The sequence below is a fragment of the Stigmatopora nigra genome, chromosome 4 (assembly GCF_051989575.1).
Source record: "Stigmatopora nigra isolate UIUO_SnigA chromosome 4, RoL_Snig_1.1, whole genome shotgun sequence".
NCBI lineage: Eukaryota > Metazoa > Chordata > Actinopteri > Syngnathiformes > Syngnathidae > Stigmatopora > Stigmatopora nigra.
In genome coordinates, this window is record NC_135511.1 from 17,225,211 (window position 1) to 17,245,599 (window position 20,389).

The 20,389-nt window shown below is 39.2% G+C and overlaps 1 protein-coding gene across 3 annotated transcripts; it reads left to right on the plus strand.

Moving 5' to 3' along the window:
• The first annotated feature begins 133 nt into the window (after positions 1 to 133).
• LOC144195491 (rapamycin-insensitive companion of mTOR-like) lies at positions 134 to 20,134 on the plus strand. Of its 3 annotated transcripts, XM_077715177.1 has the most exons (38): positions 134 to 197; positions 324 to 371; positions 1,410 to 1,507; positions 1,648 to 1,712; positions 2,165 to 2,296; positions 2,407 to 2,470; positions 3,570 to 3,696; positions 3,804 to 3,973; positions 5,021 to 5,088; positions 5,551 to 5,618; positions 5,709 to 5,791; positions 5,903 to 5,990; positions 6,083 to 6,173; positions 6,267 to 6,333; positions 7,017 to 7,097; positions 7,213 to 7,313; positions 7,392 to 7,557; positions 7,649 to 7,750; positions 7,818 to 7,864; positions 8,509 to 8,644; positions 8,723 to 8,922; positions 9,013 to 9,139; positions 9,804 to 9,968; positions 10,096 to 10,172; positions 10,242 to 10,320; positions 10,400 to 10,509; positions 10,594 to 10,681; positions 10,772 to 10,864; positions 11,193 to 11,299; positions 11,554 to 11,783; positions 12,569 to 13,631; positions 14,903 to 14,983; positions 16,034 to 16,293; positions 16,353 to 16,559; positions 17,339 to 17,491; positions 17,575 to 17,698; positions 17,766 to 17,904; positions 18,718 to 20,134. In XM_077715177.1, exons 1-38 carry the CDS (start codon positions 149 to 151, stop codon positions 18,796 to 18,798), a joined length of 5,235 nt encoding a protein of 1,744 aa, XP_077571303.1. In that variant the 5' UTR covers positions 134 to 148; the 3' UTR covers positions 18,799 to 20,134. The 3 variants fall into 3 exon arrangements, with proteins under 3 accessions (XP_077571303.1, XP_077571301.1, XP_077571302.1); XM_077715175.1 differs by lacking the exon at positions 14,903 to 14,983 and having other exon boundaries at positions 137 to 197; positions 15,986 to 16,293; XM_077715176.1 differs by lacking the exon at positions 14,903 to 14,983 and having other exon boundaries at positions 137 to 197.
• Positions 20,135 to 20,389: the final 255 nt, after the last annotated feature.

A 20,389-nucleotide genomic window follows, 5' to 3' on the forward strand; every position in this document is an offset into this window, starting at 1 on the left:
AATATAAGGTGTTTTGATAGTTTCAAATGGGATATGGCCGTAAGAACTGATCTCAAATCAGTAGGGTACTCTCGTGACGACTACCCCCGTTGTTTCTTATCTCGCGATAAACCGCGAAGTTTCCGGTGTTGTGGATGTTCCTGGAAACATGGCGGCCAGCTTCCGCGGCCGTCCTATCCGGAGTCTTCGGATGCGAGGTAACCACAAAAAACCCGACCCGATGGTGGATTTTTGGGATGATATATTGCAATTGTAGAGTTTTTAAGATAGATGACGATCCGGACGTCTCCGATCTCACTATTTCCTATGCGTCTTTTTGACAGGTCGGAATGACAGCGGGGAAGAGAACGTACCGCTGGATCTGACCAGAGGTAATGCAAAGGCTTGTTCACATCAAATTGAAAGCGATTATTGTTCAATATGGATGGATCTGTTCATTTTTCAACACAAAACACGAAAGACGCATGCTAATAAAGCCCACTCTACATTCCCCTGCTATTGTAATTCATTTTTTTCACTCCTGTATAGAGGAAAAAAGACATTTCAAACCCCATCTTAATAATAGACGTCCACGAGCTAACTAACTAGCTGAGTTAGCAGTAAGCTAGCTGCCACAGCTAACCACCCTTGACGACACCGTTGTTTTGATTGTGGAGGGAGTTGGATAGCTTGTTATTAGGCTAAACAGATTCAAATGTTGCTGTCACGCATTCGCCTACCATGTGAAATCGGGATTTTAAGATCGCCACTTGAGTAGCTTTCAAACCGCACATGCAGTGCAGGGATGTTCTAGTATGCGCTAATAAGATGCGCTGGTTTATTTGGACTCTCCATCAGTACTGCATCCTCACAACGTATTATCTACCGTATTGTAAAATCCAAAAGAGCGAAAATAGTCTACAATGTAATGTTTTGGTAGATCTTTGTTGTGTTTCTAACACAATGACTGGAATCTGTATTGATGGACATGGTTTAGTTCATAACAAAATGAGTATTGGGCACTCCTTTTGGAGCGTTTGTCGTAAATCACGCAATATACATTATATTTAAATTGTTTCTCATCTCATATTATGAATCACTTTATCATCATTAGGTTTGCAGGGGGTGCTGGAGCCTATCCCAGCTGATTTGGGGGCTGAGGCAAGTGTACACCCTGAATTGATAGTCAGCCAATCACAGGGCACGAGGAGACAAACAACCATCCATGTTTTTAGGAGTTTTAAAATGGTATTTGATCAGGAAATAAAATGATACGCTACAATGTATCCAGTGGATTGAACATTTATAAGGAATAAATAAGTTTGAAAAAAATAGGTTAAAAAAAGGGTATGTATTTTAGGGTGGGGCGGGTTGAAAAAAAGTATATATACTCCTTAAAATTACCATAATAATATTTCTCTCCTATGCAGAGCCACCAGAAAACTTCAGGGAAATCCTTCAAAATGTGGCCAAACAACATGGAGTCAGTAATATGCGAAAACTCGGCCACCTGAACAACTTTGTCAAGGTAATATTGTTAACTTATGCATCTCAAAATTTGGGTATGTATAGGATTTTATTGAAATATTACCGCTTGTTACACTTCATTTAAGAAGTGAATTGTTACTTTGAATAAAGCTTATGTAATAAAACATTTCTGTGTTGTAGCTGCTATGCAGTGTCGGGCATCATGAGGAAATCTTCGGGTTTACATACGAAGAAATCATTATTTGGTAAGTCATCTTTCTTTGTTTATTTTTTTTTTCCAATTAAAATACATGAGTCAAATTTCAATTAGCGCGGCCATGTTTGGACTACATTAACTGCGATACTTGAAGGAATACTGTATTATAAAAAGGTGCTCACAATGACAAAAAAATCACAAAATACTTATATATGGAAACTAATACAGTAATCCCTCACTATTTCACGCTTCAATTTTCACGGCCTCACTACATCCGATTTTTTTTTTGCGGAATTAATTTTTTTTTAATTAATTATTATTGATAATCGATGTATTACTGTACATCTTAAATCTTTTTTTACCTAAATAAAATCCTGCGATACTGCCCGATAACCAATCACATGATCAAATAACCGCCATCCCTAATACTAATCTGTTCATAATTTTTTTTCCTTCTCCTTTCCTATTTTGGACTCATCCATGCTTTTTTTAATCCCCTAGTCTGCGACTAGCTTTACTTAATGAGGCTAAGGAAGTGCGTGCTGCTGGGTTGCGAGCACTCCGCTACCTCATTCGTGACACCATTGTGCTGCAAAAAGTCCTCAAACTTCAAGTGGATTATTTGATAGCAAGGTAAAAACACTCTAAATCTCTTTCCATTCCTCCTTTAAAAAGCCACTGTTCCCCTATAATTGTGTTCTCCTACTGTACTCATGCCATAAAAAATATAATCTCCCTTTTAGGTGCATTGACATCCAGCAAAGCAACGAAGGAGAAAGAACTCAAGGCCTGAGACTAGTCCGAAAGGTAGACTCACTTTTTTTTTGTATGCGATAGTCATGTCGCTGGAGGAACGTGACTTTTTTTTTAATCGCTCTAAATTGCTTCGCCGTATTACCATCACAAAGATCATTGGGTTCGCGGCAATGTTCGTGCGTGTGGTTGGTCTGCGCAACTCTGCAGTCGAGGCTATTTATAGCTCATTCAGTCCTTTACTGTAAACCTTCACACGTACACACTTACTTGCACACAAAAACACAGAGGGAGGCTCTGTGCTTAGAAAATGAAAACCAAAGCGAAGGCGATAAGCTCTCGGGTTCATGATAAAAGTATTCGCGTCAATTCTTTTGGAAGGGGGATACGATTTCATTGCCCGCCACTAATTGGAAAAACAACGATCAAAATTGTTTGTTTGGGAGAGTGGACAGCAGTCATTTGTTGGATGGATTGGATGTTCACAACTGAAAATGGTAGTGAAAGATTAATTTTTACGAGCGGTCGTCCTAGTTTAAAAGGATTGGACGCCCATCGTTGTCAATGGGTGAAATGAATTGGCTTTAGTGAAAACCAGGAAATCCATTAAGTCACTGTCAAATAATTTCAATCTAAATATTTAATGGGACATATGAAAACTTGTCATTTATTATCTAAATCGCTGGTGTCAAAGTGGCGGCCTGGGGGCCAAATTTGGCCCGCTGCATCATTTTGTGCGGCCCGAGAAATTAAATCATATGTTTTTATTCGATGATCAAATTAAAATGATGATAAATGTACATTACATTTCCTGATTTCCCCTTTTTAAAATCAATCACTGTAATTTTTTCCACACTTTTTCCTTTCATTTGTGTTTTTGGCTCAAAAAGCATTTTGTAAAATATAAAAATAAATATACACCCTTGATCTAAATTATACAACCAATATTTTGACTCCTAATTATAAGTATCCATCTATTAGCCACTTTGAACCTGATATTATAGAGTTCATATATGAACAAATACAGTTTTATTGTGAAAATATGTCTGCACTTTCTAGTCAGTCTATCTCTGTAATATTATTGAGATTTAGAAAGTTTTTTTGAACTAAAATATATTTGATTTACCTTCACTTTTCCTTTTTTTTTTTTTAGATCATCACTGTCAATGCAATGCTTTTTCCCATCTCGGTCGCAAACTCCCTTATCGCCGTGGGAACCGACGGACTACAAGAGCGGGACCGAATGGTCCGGGCAGCCATTGCCATTGTCTGCGAGCTAGGTATGAAACTTTACTTCATTTTTGGGGCAGTAAAGCAATATTTTACACTACTACTGACAGTGGTTGCCAGACAAAACATAATGAACCAGTTTTTCTCCACCCCTCAGCCCTGAAAAACCCTGAGGTGGTCGCCAAACGGGGAGGTCTCAGCACTATTTTGAAGAATGTGATTGACTGTCAACTGAGCCGTATTAACGAAGCTCTCATCACTACCATCCTCCATCTTCTCAACCATCCACGTACCCGTCAATACGTGCGCATTGATGTGGAATTAGAGGTACGCACCCACAACTCACAAAACATACACACGCTAACCCAGACATGGGCAAACTACGGCCCGTTAGCCACATCCGGCCCGATAAGCTTTTTAATCCGGCCCGCCGACGTTGTCCATTTTTTCCCCTAGATGGCGCCGTCACACGGAAGCCAGTGGCAGTAGCTCTGTCCACTCTTATTTCTTTTTTTGTGTTTTACAGCCCCTCTTTTTTTGAATTACATTTTAATATTTCTTAATACATTCCTTTTTACTTGACTTTGTACTTTATACTTTTTACTTTAATGATGAGTGATGAGTATGTTAATACTTCAGTACTTTTTTTCTGTTTCTGTTTCATATGTACTGTTAACGGATGCACTTTTTTATATGTATCAAATCTTGTGCTGACCCGGCCCATCTGTCAAATTTTTAAAATCAATGAGCTTTTTTAATATATTTTTTAGATTTTACAAAATGATTTTTGACCTAAAAACACAGAAAAAAATGATTACAAAATGACAATTATTGATATAAAAGGGTGAAAATCAGGAAATTGAGTATACATCTATACTTTTCATTTGAATTCGATCCAAAAACAGAAAGTCGCCACTCATGATTTACTTTCCCCGGCCACACAAAATGATGCAGTGAACCAGATTTGGCCCCCGGGCCGCCACTTTGACACATGTGCACTACAATGTCTTAAGCCAATCGTGTTGTAGCTGCGTGCAGTGGAATCTTTCCTTCAAAGTAATCGTATTAGCCTGTATATTGAGTTCAAGTATTAGTAACTAAATCGGTACCATCCCTTATCCACATTGCTTTTATTAGTTAGCAGCCTCTTGTGTAAAATTCTGACCAAATTATCCTATCATCAGTCACACTATCCACATGGGCGCCATGTGACATCAGTCGAGTGTTAATTAGACCGCCGCAGGATGGATTAGAAACTTTCAAGTAACAAGAAGGCCTGAGAACAAGGAAACATTCATCATGTTGGTCAAGTTGAAGCAAGTTTGCATGATTCTTTACAGATGTTTTTGTTTCTCTTGTGTTTTCGCCCTCCAGCAAATCCTGGCGCCTTTCACGGATTTTCACTACCGTCATAATGCAGACACAGCCGAAGGTCAAATCAAGTGAGTAAGCAGAATTTGGTTAACATGTGAAAATGGGCTTTTATATTGGAAAAATGAAAGATAAATAGATGAATAAAAATGAAAATATGTACAGTGGTCCCTCGATTATCGCAGTTAATGGGGACCGGGACCACCCGCGATTAGTGAATTTCCCCAGAAGTAGGGATGCCCCTTCAAAAATGCTTAATTTGAATTTAATTAGAAAAAATGTACCCCCCTGTATACAGTACACCAAATATAATACGTGTACAGAGAGTGAAATTCATGATATAACAAAAAAAACTGTAAAATATGTTGTCTCAATGTAATATTTGTATTTTTTTAATTGGTCTACATTAACCGGGATATTCGAGGGATAACTGTTTTCCTTTTGAGCTCTTTCTGGTCAACTATAGATTAGTGTTTTGTTTTAGAAACACTGTGTTCGGTTTTTAATGGGTTTGCGTGTTTTCATTATTACAGAGAAGACAAAGAAGCACGTTTTTTATCCAGTAGGATGGCAATAGTGGCAGCATTCCGTTCTTGGTCTGGTAAGATATCCAGTCCTATTCAAATTGACTATACTCTTTGCCTTAATTAATTAAGCTTGTTGTTTTTGTTCAAATTTTCTCCTTTTCAAGGGATTATCAACCTATGCAGGGCTGGAAATTCTGGAATCCAGTCTTTAATTGGTTTACTCAGCATACCAAATATGGAAGTTAGGGTAAGTCATTGCAAAAATAGCTAAAAAAAATAAACTATTATTTGCTGGTGATAGCTCAAGTCAATATTTTTATTCATCTTTTGATTATTAATACCTACTTTTTCTTTGCAGAAAGGCTTATTGGAGGTATTATATGAGATATTCCGACTCCCTGTACCCATCGTAACCCAAGACTTCACTGAAGCTCTTTTAAGTGTTGGTAAATAACATTTTTTTTATCTTGCTTGATGATTTTAAGTAAATACATCCATATTTTTTTACGTCAAGTACAATGTATTTTTCTCGTGTCAGACCCAGCTAGGTTCCAGGACTCATGGAGACTCTCTGATGGGTTTGTTGCTGCCGAGGCCAAAGTTATTCTTCCACATAGGGCTCGTTCACGGTAAGGCTTGAAATGAGAATGTATTGGAACTATACTTGAGTTCTGCTTTTTACTCACGGAGCATTTTTTTATTTCCCTCGTTTTGTTGACCAGACCTGATTTAATGGATAATTACTTAGCATTTGTGCTGTCTGCCTTCATCGCCAGTGGGCTGCTGGAGGTGAGTTCCATTTTGAAATTTTCCTCTTTGGAAAAGATGGAATAACTCATAAAACCTGTTTTCCTTGTACAGTAATCCCTCGAATATCACGGCTTCACTACGTTGCGTTTTTTTTTTTCCTGGGAATTATTTTTGGTTATTTTTTTTTGTAAGTTCTTAAAAATGTTGAAAATACACGCTGAAACCCGCAAAGCATAAGCCACTCCCCTTTCCTCCGCTTGCTACTTGGACTTAGCTTTGAAGAATTAATCTTTTTTGTATTTTTATTTTTTCATTTATTTAATTTTTTGGGATTTATTTTTTAAAGTTCATAAAAATGTGAAAATCCTAGCTGAAACTGGCAAGCATAAATCACTCCCCTTTCTTCCGCTTGAGACTAGAACTCAGCTTTGAAGAAAAATTACTTTTTTGGTATTTTTATATATTTATTTTTTTAAGTTCATAAAAATGTCAAAATTCACGTTGAAACTTGGAAGCAGAAGCCACGCCCCTGTCCTCCGCTTGCTACTAGATCTCAACTCTGAAGTTAAAAATATATATTTGTATTATTTTTAATTGGGGTGACCCTACTTCACTGTTTTTCGTTTATCGCAACCATATCTAAGCTACATCAACCACGATAATCGAGGGATTACTGTATTTGTATAACGCTATTGACTATGTTTTATTAACTCACCCAACAGGGTCTTGTAGAAGTGGTAACAAGCAATGATGATCAACTAGCAATCAGGGCCACTATCATCCTAGGCGAGCTTTTACATATGGTAAGAATCTAAAAGCAGTCAAAATTCTAATATAAGCAAATACTTTAATCCGCATTCCTAAATATCTTGGCTAATTAACCACTCCCCCCTCTCTACCCAACTCTCCAATATTTAGGCAAACACCATCCTACCACATACCCACAGTCACCACCTACACTGCCTCCCCACCCTCATCAACATGGCCGCCTCCTTTGACATCCCACAGGAGAAAAGACTGTGAGTACAATCATAATTTCCTTCACTACACGACCAGTAACTCCTCGTCGGACTTTATTAAATTAAATTTTCCTTCAGTCGGGCGAGCGCAGCTGTCAACAACCTGAAACGTTTCCACGAGAGGAAGAAAAAAGGTTGTAAACCACACAGTCTCTATTTGGACCACATCATCCGCAAGTCCGTGTCCTCACATAGCCGCAGAGAGTCCCACTCACGGGTCCAAAGGGACATTTATGTCATTAAGGTCACTTTTTTTCATAATTTTTTTTATGATACACGGCTGCCTATTATAGAAAACATCATTAAAAACCTGTTTTTTTTTGGTTCGTGTTCAGGACACAGAGGAAGCGTTGATGATGAACTTGAGAGACAGTCACATTCTCAACCATAAGCAAAACCTAGAGTGGAATTGGTTGCTTATTGCCACTATACTTAAGGTTAGGATCAAGCACTATCTTTCACCATTCTTTTTTTGGTCTTTAAAATCACTTTTTCCAATTCTAGTGGCCAAATGTTAATCTCAGGAACAACAAAGATGAACAACTGCACAGGTAAGAGCAATTGCCAAACTCTAAAACACAGTGGCGGGCCGTGAATTTTGTTCTAGCGCCTTCAACAATTCAATTCAACCCTCAAAAACTATTTTATGGCTATAAAACCTCTAATGCAGCGACACAAAAAAATAATCACTAAATCAATGCACTAAAATGGGTTAAAATCTACTTCCTCGCCGCAATTAATGATTAAATAAAAAGACTCGAGCTTTTCAGATATCAGAACTTGGCTCACAATTGAAATATTATTTAGGAATAAAGCCAAATTTTACTCCCCAAAAATAATTTTCAACTCTACACAACGCTTGTTTAATGCAGCAGAGCCTGCAGAACTGATTGTGAAGGCCTTGAGGCAGATTTCTTACCCTGGCAACAAATAATGGCTGAAATGTAATTGGTTAAATGCTTCAATATGAAAACACACAACTGGAAGCAGTACAACCAGGGGGGGAAAGCAATGAAATGTAGCTAACAGACAATTTGGAATTATTTAATAAGTATTAATGGACAAAATAGAATAATTTATGATTCAGATATTTCTTAGGCCTAGAATGCTATGACGGCCCGCCACTGCTAAAACACATTAAGCATTATAACATAGTCTGACTATTTTTTACTACTTTTGTGTCCCCGCTATACAGGTTTGTGCGAAGGCTGCTGTACTTTTACAAACCAAGCAGTAAATTATATGCAGGGCTGGCTTTGGATCACGTTAAAGCAAGACAACTGACTGTCGTTGGTTGCCAGTTTGTGGAGTTCCTCATGGACTCGGATGAGGTAGAAAAAAATATATAGAAAGACCCTTTTTTCGTTATTGTTCTTCTCGATCAACTCGCCACAACCGATACTTTCCAGGATGGCCAGGGCTACCTGGAGGACCTGGTTCGAGACATGGTTTTATGGCTATCCTCATCCTCGGGCTTGAAACCGGAGCGCTGCCTACAGAGTAACGGCCTACTCACCACGCTTAGCCAACACTACTTTCTCTTTTTGGGGACGCTCTCTTCACATCCTCAGGGAGTCAAACTTTTAGAGAAATGTGGCCTGTTTCAGTGGTGAGTGGACAGAAATAATACGCATTTTTGGTCATTTTTTTTGGTCTACGAGCACGTTCATATTTTTTTGCTGATGTGGGGTTTTTGCAGCCTGCTGAATCTGTGCTCAGTGAAGAACCAGGACGCTGTACTGAAGCTGGCTGTAGCCACACTGGACTACAGCAGGGATGGTCTAGCAAGAGTGATTCTCTCCAAGATACTTACTGCTGCTACTGATGTAAGGAAAATAACATGGACACCAAAATAGACTGTGTTCAGACTTCATATGTTTATTTTTGGAGGGTTTTTTTCTCTTATTGTTACTTAGATTTCCTAATATTAAGACATAAGTAGTTTTGTCTTAATCTGTCAAAGTTCTCAGCCCATGAAACCAATCAAAAACAAAAAATAAATGCCTTTTAATGTCATAATAATACTATTTTAATCCTGCAATATTCCAATTTTTGATTGAATTCTCATTATTTCAATGTCCATCTTAAAAAAAATTCTCTTATGTAAATATAAACTGTTCTTGAAGTCCTACGATGCTGATTGGTTGTCGAGGAAGATTTTTGCTCTGTCATTGTGAAAAAAATTGATTGGCTAAAATCTGTCACAAAAAAGCCAATTCAGCCATTTTTTCTGGCCTTTGAAAATTTAGAAGAGAATTTTAAAACCATAACCTTTTTCCAGAAAACTGCATTCGTTAATTGTGTCTTTAAAGATTTACAACGCTATTTTTTAATAATTGGCACCGATAATACACAGAAATATAATTGTTTTAATTTGATGGAAGAACATTTATCGAACTAGTTGTACATTATGTTCAGAACTAAAACAACATTCTCCATTGGTAGCATTGCCTTATTCTTATTTTCTCCCACAATGCATCTTGTGAACAGACATGCAGACTTTACGCAACTAAGCATCTACGAGTACTTCTTCGAGCTGGTGTGGAGTTTTTTAGCAGCTGGGGTATGGAACTCCTTGTCACGCAGTTGCACGACCACAGCAAAGTCGTCTCCATGGAGGCCCTCGACGTCCTGGACGAAGCCTGCGAGGACAAGGTGATCTTACAAAGACAAAAATAAAAAATATATATATATTTTGTTGATATTTTCGACTTAGCCTATTTTCCTCATCCTATTTTAAGAGGCCACCTTCTGTACTTGATATTTTTGGTACCTTTTATAGGCCAACCTTCATGCGCTCATCCAGCTTAAACCAGCTTTGTCCCACCTGGGAGACAAAGGCCTTCTGCTGCTCCTCAGGTACGCGACATTATATATAATTTTTTCTACTTTATCTGTCTACATTTCTGGATTTTATCTCTCTTGTAGGTTCTTGTCCATACCGAAGGGCTTTTCATATCTCAATGAAAGGGGTTATGTCAGTAAACAGCTTGATAAATGGCAAAAGGTACAAAAAAAACATTCATTTCTTTCCCCAGTTTTAAAATTAGAATTTATTTATTTATTGCAACTGTTTTCTCATCCAGGAATACAACTTAAAATACGTCGACCTAATCGAGGAGCAACTCAACGAAGCACTAACAACCTATCGCAAACCCGTCGATGGCGATAACTACGTCAGACGCAGCAACCAAAGGTTAAACAAATTTTTACAACCATATTAAAAACTCATAATTATCCCAAACTTCCTATAACTAATAAAGTTGATGCTTATATCTAGGTTACAAAGACCAAATGTCTATCTCCCTGTGCACTTGTATGGTCAGCTAGTCCATGATAAAACAGGCTGCCATCTATTGGAAACACAGGTAATATATTTTTCTTCCTACTAAATGCTTATGGAGAAAATATGTATAGATTATTGTTTAACAGTTTTTTCTTTATTTGTATGTTTCCAGAGCATCGTTCCTGACCTCAGCTACACTGTTCGCTCCCCGATGCTGGACACCTGGGAGGGCATCAAACAGCTGAAGTCCGCCCTTTGGGCTCTGGTTAGGACCACTTAATATCATTTAACATCTCTAAAATTCATTCCCAAACATCCCTTATTACAAAGTTATTGATCCTAATGCTGAAAGTTCTGAATGTAAACCGCAAAGTGTTTCTGATGGAAAATAAGATCTTAAGATAAGATGACAAAGTCGCTTTTCAATTGTTTGTTCATATTGTATAAGTTTGCAGACACCACATCTGACTACACTTGGCCTACTTTTAGGTTTCAACACATTTCATCGCATTTGGAAAAGAAAACAAGACATTTGGGACATGTTTGTATTCACGATGACGAATAAATCTGATTATCGTTTCATTCCCATTCAGGGCAACATCGGTTCTTCCAACTGGGGCTTAAATCTCCTCCATGAGGAGAACGTCATCCCTGACATCCTTGCGTTAGCTCAGCACTGTGAGGTGTTGTCAGTACGAGGGTGAGAACTTTTATTTTGTACTATATAAAATATATTTGAATTTCTCTATGTGCAGGTAACACCCTTTCGATATTGTAATCCAGCAGGCGATCCTTTCCATCGATACAGTATCTCATAATAAAGATTTTCCCTTGAAAGTAATACATTTGTACTCCCTATTAAAACCATGAATATGGACATGAAAAAAATATTGCTGAATTTGCATGGGTAGTATTTGTGTAGTATTTAGCCTAACAATGTGTTTCTATCCACAGTACTTGTGTTTACGTGCTGGGCGTGATCTCCAAGACGAGGCAGGGTTGCGAGATGTTGAAGCAGTATGGCTGGGATGCCGTCAGACACAGTCGCAGGACGCTGTGGCCAGTCACCCCAGATGAGGTCGAACCCCACTTGACCTCCGAACTATCGTCCGTGCCGAGCACGCTCAGTCTCAACTCGGAATCCACCAGCTCCCGTCACAACAGCGAGAGCGAGTCTCAACCAAGTGCGTGAGGCCCACACATGACCGGTGCTCGGACGTTTGGTCGCAGGTCAAATGGTGACAGAGAGTTTACTGTTGAAATGAGCTCTCAAAATTATATTCAAGAGAGACAGTTTAATATCTAATTACTGTTTAATATCTAAGTACTGTTTAATATCTAAATATCTACTGTTGAAAACAGTAGATATTTAGATATTAAACTCTTATTAATATCATTTTGAGAGCTGGTTTCAACAGTACTTAGATATTAAACTACTTAGATACTAAACAGTACTTAGATACTAAACAGTACTTAGATACTAAACAGTACTTAGATACTAAACAGTACTTAGATACTAAACAGTACTTAGATACTAAACAGTACTTGGGTATTAAAACATACTTCGATATTGAACAGTACTTAGATATTAAACAGTACTTGGATATTAAACAGTACTTAGATATTAAACAGTACCTAGATATTAAACGGACATGAAGACCAGCGACCAAATGTCCGGCGACCAAATGTCCGGCGACCAAATGTCCGGCGACCAAATGTCCGGCGACCAAATGTCCGGCGATCAAATGTCCGGCGACCAAATGTCCGGCGACCAAATGTCCGGCGACCAAATGTCCGGCGACCAAATGTCCGGCGACCAAATGTCCGGCGACCAAATGTCCGGCGACCAAATGTCCGGCGACCAAATGTCCGGCGACCAAATGTCCGGCGACCAAACGTCCGGTCACGCACATGACCAAACCCTCTGTTTCTTTCACGCAAATATTAATGTCTTCCCTTCTCCTTTTAGACATGTACATCCTGGATGATGACAAATGTGACGTTCTGGACCAATCGGACGATACCCCATTCTACATACACTCCAAACCGGTCAAGGACCGTAGCCCCTTCACCATCTTGGCCTCCACGCGCTTTGTCCGTGCACGTTTCCTCAACTCCCTATCCCTCCCTAGCAAGAAATTACGTTCCACCAGCGACCCCAAGACCTCTACTGGCTCCCGCACCCCCACCGAGTTTAAAATGAGGCGCAACCGGACCGTGACGGAACCCGCCGCCTACGGCTCCAACCAAGGGGATGTGTTCGCCACGGTGGTCAACGGTAGAGGGATGCCGAAGAGCCCTACCGTCAGCCTGGAGACGTCATTCGTCGGGACCAGGGGGGGGTCCGAGGAACATCTCGTAGACGTCAAGTCGGCCAAGACGGGAGGAGGCTCGGGTCTGGCGCTCAGTACTCTCGGGGGCCAGACGGAGCACCCATGCCGAGAACGTCTAGCGGGAGGGGACGGCGCCACCTCCGCTAGCGGGGTCAACGCGGGTAACACGGGAGGTCACCAGTTCAAAAGTCGCAGCCAGAGCTTTAATACGGACACCACCACCAGTGGTATCAGCTCCATGAGCTCCAGCCCTTCCAGGGAAACGGTGGGAAACCCCGAGCATTCGGAACCGGAACCCGACTCTTCCGACTGCGTCAGCCTCAACACGGTGGTCTCGGCCAAAACCGTCAAAACGCTGTCCCCCCTCAGTCCTCAGGCGCAGACCAATCACATGTCTTCGTGCAAGTCCTCTACCGTTTCTTTGGTACCGCCCGGTTCCTCGCATACGCTCCCCCGCCGGGCTCAATCGCTCAAATCGCCCTCGGTCAGCACCATCAAGAGTCTGGCCGACTGTAGTTTCATGTACACCAGTCCGAGAGACGCTTTGGGCTACGCCACACTCAAGCGGCTGCAGCAACAAAGGATACATCCGTCGTTGTCGCATAGTGAAGCGCTAGCTTCGCCCGCTAAAGATGTGCTCTTCACGGACACCATCACCATGAAGACTGGAAGTCTGGACTCTCGACTCACCCCTCGCAGGTAACTAAGCGTTTTTTAATAGTCCAGCAGAGTGCCATGGAGCCGGGACTGGACGTTTGGTCGCCAGTCTTTTGGTCGCCAATCAAATGGTGACAGAGAGTTTACTGTTAAAACCAGCTCTCAAAATTATATTCATGAGAGAGTATCTAAATACTGTTTAATATCTAAGTACTGTTTAATATCTAAGTGCTGTTTAATATCTAAGTACTGTTTAATATCTAAGTACTGTTTAATATCTAAGTACTGTTTAATATCTAAGTACTGTTTAATATCTAAGTACTGTTTAATATCTAAGTACTGTTTAATATCTAAGTACTGTTTAATATCTAAGTACTGTTTAATATCTAAGTACTGTTTAATATCTAAGTGCTGTTTAATATCTAAGTACTGTTTGATATCTATGTACCGTTTAATATGCAAGTACTTAATATTTAAGTATCTACTGTTTTCAACAGTGCTTAGATATTAAAGTCTCTCTCATGAATATAATTTTGAGAGCTAGTTTCAACAGTAAACTCTCCATTTGATTGGCGACCAAACATCCGAGCACCCATTGAGCAGAGTCGCAAAAGTTAGTGAGTTTTTAAGAGTGAACTAGTACAGATATCCAGGGCTCAAAATTGGGACAATAGCTTTTAGCACTGTAATTTTAGGGTATTAAAATTGGATTTTTAATTTTTCTGGGCGGTGGGTAAAAAGCTAAAATATTGCAATGCAATATTTTTAACATGAGTTTATAGGTTTCACTTAAAAATAGTGCAAAAGTAACAATATATGTGACTAAATAATATTTTTTTACATAACTGCAAACACTAGAATATCGAAATTATGACAGTTTTTCACATGATTAGAAATAATGTAGTAATTTGTCCTAATGCTCTTATTCAGTATTCATTTTCTGAACTGCTTATCCTCACAAGGGTGCTAGAGCCTATCCCAGCTAAGGACACCCTGAATCAGTGGCCAGCCAATCACGGCACACAAGGAAACAGACAACCAATAGGGGCAATTTAGAGTGTTTGTCAAGCTAGTTCAGCATGTTTTTGGGATGTGGGAGGAAACCGGAGTACCCGGAAAAAAACCACGCAAGCTGGGGGCGAATGTGCACATTCCACTGACCTGGCTTCGAACCTTCGACCCCAGAACTGCAAAGCCAACGCGCTAACCACTTTTTCACAGCGCTGCCATACACAGTATATCTTTGAGGCGTCTATCGTCAACTGATACAGGTTTGTTGTTGTTGGGTGGACATTTTTTGCTGTTTTTATCAGGATATCAGACAGGAGAAGTACCTGTCCAGATTCCAGCATCTTAAATCCGTACCGCCGACTCTCCCGAACATTGGTACCGCGGTGGGTGGACCGAATGTGTTCTCGTTAGTTAGACTCTTGTGCGGTTCTGATTTTTACTTCCCCCAGTGTTGACACTTTGCCCAAATTGGACGTACCAGTGCTTTGAGCCAGCAAGTCCCTTGTGATTGGTTGTTAGTATTACCGTAGTTTTCGGACTATAAGTCGCACTGGAGTATAAGTCGCACCAGCCAAGATTACAAAATACAAAAACTTTTTTGTAGCCAAAGGATTACAAGATACAAATACTTTTCTGTAGCCAAAGATTACAAGATACAAATACTTTTCTGTAGCCAAAGATTACAAGATACAAATACTTTTCTGTAGCCAAAGATGACAAAATACAAATACTTTTTTGTAGCCAAAGATGACAAAATACAAATACTTTTCTGTAGCCAAAGATTACAAAATACAAATACTTTTCTGTAGCCAAAGATTACAAGATACAAATACTTTTCTGTAGCCAAAGATTACAAAATACTTTTCTGTGAGGGATATTTTTTATTCATTTTAGACTTCATATAATAACAACTTTTTATGATACAATATGAAAAAAAAAACATAACAGGGTGTCGATGGACAGAGAGAAAACTCACATTGACCATTAGCCAGGCAAACCGTTTTTTTTTTGTTTGTTTTTTTTAAAAAGGGGTGCGACTTATAGTCCGGAATATACAGTAATGGAAATCCCACAATCTGATGTGAAACCACTGATCATATTTCCGCAATCTTGTCCATTGATCCAAGCAATTCTTTCAAACTTTGCCTAGCAACACTGACTAGAAAGCCCCTTTTTACCGTGACCAACCACAGATTGTTAACCCTTTCAGTGACAACTTGCATAGTTCGTGACCCAACACTACTAGAACGGGTTGTAGCCTTTGTCGTAGTCCGTTAGTCCAAAATTCTTCTGAATCTCCTCACCAAATCTCTCTCTTTCTCTCTCTTTGCTTTTATCCACCATTTGTTTGCTGCTACTCCCCTATTTGCCCCGCCCACTCCCAGCCTCTCCCCCCGGATCCTCTCACGTACCTCTCCTCTTGGCCTCCCTAGGTTCTTGAAAGCCCTGAGCTTCGCTTCCCTGGACAAGGAAGAACTCCTCAGCCCCATCAACCAGAGCACCTTGCAACGTTGTTCCTCCGTGCGCTCCATGGTCTCCAGCGCCACCTACGGGTGCAGCGACGACTACATCGGCCTGGCGCTTCCCCTGGATATTCACGACGTGTTCCATATTCGAGATACGGCGTATTTCCAGCAGAGGATCAGCCCGCCGTCAGAGGAGAGGAAACGTTTTCTCTTCGACGATGAAAATGGTAAGCGATGGCCAATAGAACGCCAACCCGAAATTTTGACGATTTGTACGTCTCCACAGGTGATCGTCCCGCCTTGCCGGCCCTGAAGCAGCAATTTAGTATTTCCGAGCTGATTGCCAATAGGGGCGACTGCCCCAATCACGGGTTCGACTCGGATGAGACGGGACTGCAGGATCATACTGAGGAGAATTGCCTCTACTGTGTAGGGGCCATTGTCCTGGGCTACCCTGCACAGCCACCCATCAACAACGCACGGTCCCGGACAGGTGATTACAGATGACATTTGAGATGGAAACAAAGGGGGAACTACAGTAATCCCTCGATTATTGCAGCTTCACTACATTGCGTTTTTATTTTATTTTTTTGTCGGGATTTTTTTTGTTAATTACATTCTTTTTTTGTTAATTACATTTTTTTGTTAATTACATTCTTTTTTTGTTAATTACATTTTTTTGTTAATTACATTTTTTTTCTTCCAAAAAATTGGAAAATTCATGCTGAAACTCGCAAGCGGAAGCCACGCCCCTTTCCTCCGCTTGCAACGAGAACTCAGCACTGAAGAAAAAATGTTTTTTGTATTTTTATTTATGTATTTGTTTGATTTTTTTTTTTTTAATTTATTTTTTAGAGTTCATAAAAATGTGAAAATCCATGCGGAAACTCGCAAGCGGAAGCCACTCCCCCTGTTGGTGACAGCTGAGTCACGAATGCACCAATGGGAGCATCACGTTGGAACCACTTGCTTGGCTTAAATCATAATTTAATTTAATGATAATTTAATTTAATCATACATGTATATTTTTTTCATTGGGCAATAATGGTTTCATACTCGCATTGATACACATTCATTAGCAATACCGTAACAAAGTGGTCAAAAGAAGACTTTTTGTACTTTAAAAATTGGTAAACTGACTAAAATAATGCACACATTTTCATTGATTTCTACTTTCAAAATTCTGAGTATGCATCTCAAGGAATATCTTTTGTACATCCTCACAATTTTTGGACATTTTTCAATTAAATTTGCATGATTTTGTCCTTCCAGACTATGTGGACTTCCCATCCTGGGGCGGCCAAAGCGGCCACCGTTTAGAGGTGATGCCTCAGTCCAAGTTCTCCGGCGTGTCGGGCTGCAGCGACGCCGCCGTCTCCCAAGGCTCCATCTGCGGCACCCCGACGCCCACTGACATTGTCATAGGTACCAGCAAACTTTCCCAGAGCTCCATATCAATATCAGGACCCTATTTTGAACCGAGATATTGTTCTCTACACCAAACCAAGGTGGCAAGCCCCTATCAGAGGATGGCCCCGCCCCTCGAGTGCTGCTAAGAAAGGAGGTGCTTCGTCTCATCATCAACCTCAGCTCGTCCGTAGGAACCAAAGGCCACGAAACTGGACTTCTCACGTAATTCTTCTTACCCAAGCTAATGCTAATCTGATCCGTGGATGCTTACTTATTTCTTCTTCTGCAGGATAAAGGAGAAGTTTCCATACGCATTTGACGACATCTGCCTGTACTCGGAGGTGTCTCATCTCTTGGCCCACTGTATGTTCCGATTGACCTCCAGGCGCTTTATACAGGAGCTTTTCCAGGATGTGCAGTTCATGCCAGTAAGTTTTTTATACCTCCACCTTAGACATTTGTCTATCTATATATATATATATATTAGTTTAAAAAATATTCCAACACAAAGATCCTTCTCCACTACAAGATTTTGTACCAAAAGAATCCAACATATCACCAGTGGCTGGCTCTATAGGTGACTGTGACAGTCTTCCTTCTAGATTCTAGATTAACTGTCAAAGTGGTGGCCCGGGGGCCAAATCTGGCCTGACGCATTACTTTGTGTGGCCTGGAAAAGTCAATCATGACTTTTTGTTTAAGGATAAAATTAAAATGAAGAGTATCGATGTATATTACATATCGTAATTTTCCACCTTTTAAATCAATAATTGTCATTTTTTAATCAATTTTTTCTGTTTTTAGTTCACAAATATTTTGTAAAAATCTAAAACTATATTTTAAAAAAGCTAAAAGAAACATTGTTTTTGATCTATAAAAACTGAATATTCAGGGCTTTTAATCCAGTTCTTTTAATCCATTTATTTAAAAAAATCCAGTTTTTAATCCACTTCCTAAATTTCCTTATTTTCCCCCTTTTAAATCAATAATTGTCATTTTTTAATCATTTTTTTCAGTGTTTTAGTTCAAAAATCATTTTGCAAAAACTAAAAATATATCAAATAAAGCTCAAATAAACATTGTTTTAGATCTATAAAAAACTGAATATTCCGGACTTTTAATCCAGTTCTTTTAATCCATTTCTAAAAATTAAAAAATCTAAATATTATATCTAAAATGGTCCGTCCCACGTGAAATCAAGTTGTCGTTAACCAAACCCGAGTCTGACACCCTTGTTTTAGATGTACGAGGAGGCGGACGCTATCTTGACAAAGCTGCCAAAACCTGTCGACAAGGAAAGTGAACCTCCCGAGGAATCCTGATCATCTTAACCCTTAAAAAACAAGATGGACACCCGGATACGACTCCCAGGTGGTTTCCAATACACAAAACCCGCTGCCAAGGAAGGAATGTTCCATTCCGATTCCTGCAAGCGAGCAAATCGATTTTTTTGTCCGTTTTTTTTTTAAATGGGCAAAACAAAATAGGAGGAGCAACTCAACCAAACGGTAACGCATCACCCGAACAAAAGTGGACCGAGAAGACAAAAAGGGGGAAAAAATGGGGGTTGTTACTGTCACGACAGACAGACATTGTCCTCCAATCCTGTCATTTTTACCCTCGGAACCAAAACACTAAAAAAAAAGGGTCCTGCTGTTTTTGTGTTTTTGTTCTTTTCTTAAGGATCTTAAGACTTTGGTCTTCCCATTCAACCCGCGTATGAACCACCATAAAAAGGCTGTCCTGCAACTTTTCCACCCAAAAAAAGTGATTCCTCTCCAACTTCGATCTCCAGACAATCAAACATCTGTAGTATTGTCCCACGCTCTCTAAGGTATTTTCCACCCGCACAAAAACCATGAAAATAGCTTGTTTTGGGTTTTTTTTGCTATTTAGCACCATAATTTTTTTTTTTTTGGCGCTCCATTCATTTTTTTCTCACCAAAATCATTTTTTGCCGGTCAAGACGTGTGTTTTTGCGCACCGTTTTTTTGTTAAAGGACTCAAAATGAGCACCAAAACCCGCATAAAACCCAACAATTTGCCTTCTTGACCTTTGTGCTTCAAATCCTTTGCATGTGTAATACGTTTCGGCCAAGTCGTTTCTGCTAAAACCATTTTTTTTCTTTAAAAAAAAAAGTTGCCATTACATTTTTTAAGAGTTTAAATTTAAAAATTATTATTTTCCCACAATGCAATATCACTGTCAATGGCTGAGATAGAAAAGTGACTAAATGATGCGTACAAGGTTGCCATGGAGACGGGATGGAATTGATCTCTGCTTCCATTGGCTCATTTTTTTTAATTTTTATTATTATTATCTTTTTTTGTTGGTTTTTTTTGCTCTAATGCTGCTACACAAATGGACTCATAGAGATGATTAATAGATCAGCTGAGTGATGTCAGATTTGGTCTATTTATTATTATTGTCTGTACCATAGTGAGCTCAACCAGAGAAGAAAAAAAAAGTTATTTATATTTTCCTTAAGACTGTATTATAATTTAATAATAAGTTGTTTTTTTTTTTCTTCTTCTTCTTGCCTGAATCGTGGTTTCCTCCTGTATATTGTGTACAGTATGTTTTGGGGCATTGATGACCTAAAGAAACATACAATCCTATCAAAGGGATGCATTGTTAATTAAAACAAAAAAGAGGACTTTTTTGTTTCTTTTGTGGACTAAAACTAATTACAATATTTAACTCAGATTAGAATTTATTTAATTGTAAATATTCTCCTATGAACTTATTTTAATTTCTGGTTTTATAAGGTATAGGAAAATGTTTTTTTCATTAAAAACGTTTTTTATTCCCTAAAAACTAAAAAATTCTAAAAAAAATGCATGTTTTTTAATTAATCAATTTTAGTGGGTTTGAGTACAATTACTGTAATAATTCCATTTAAATTCCATTTT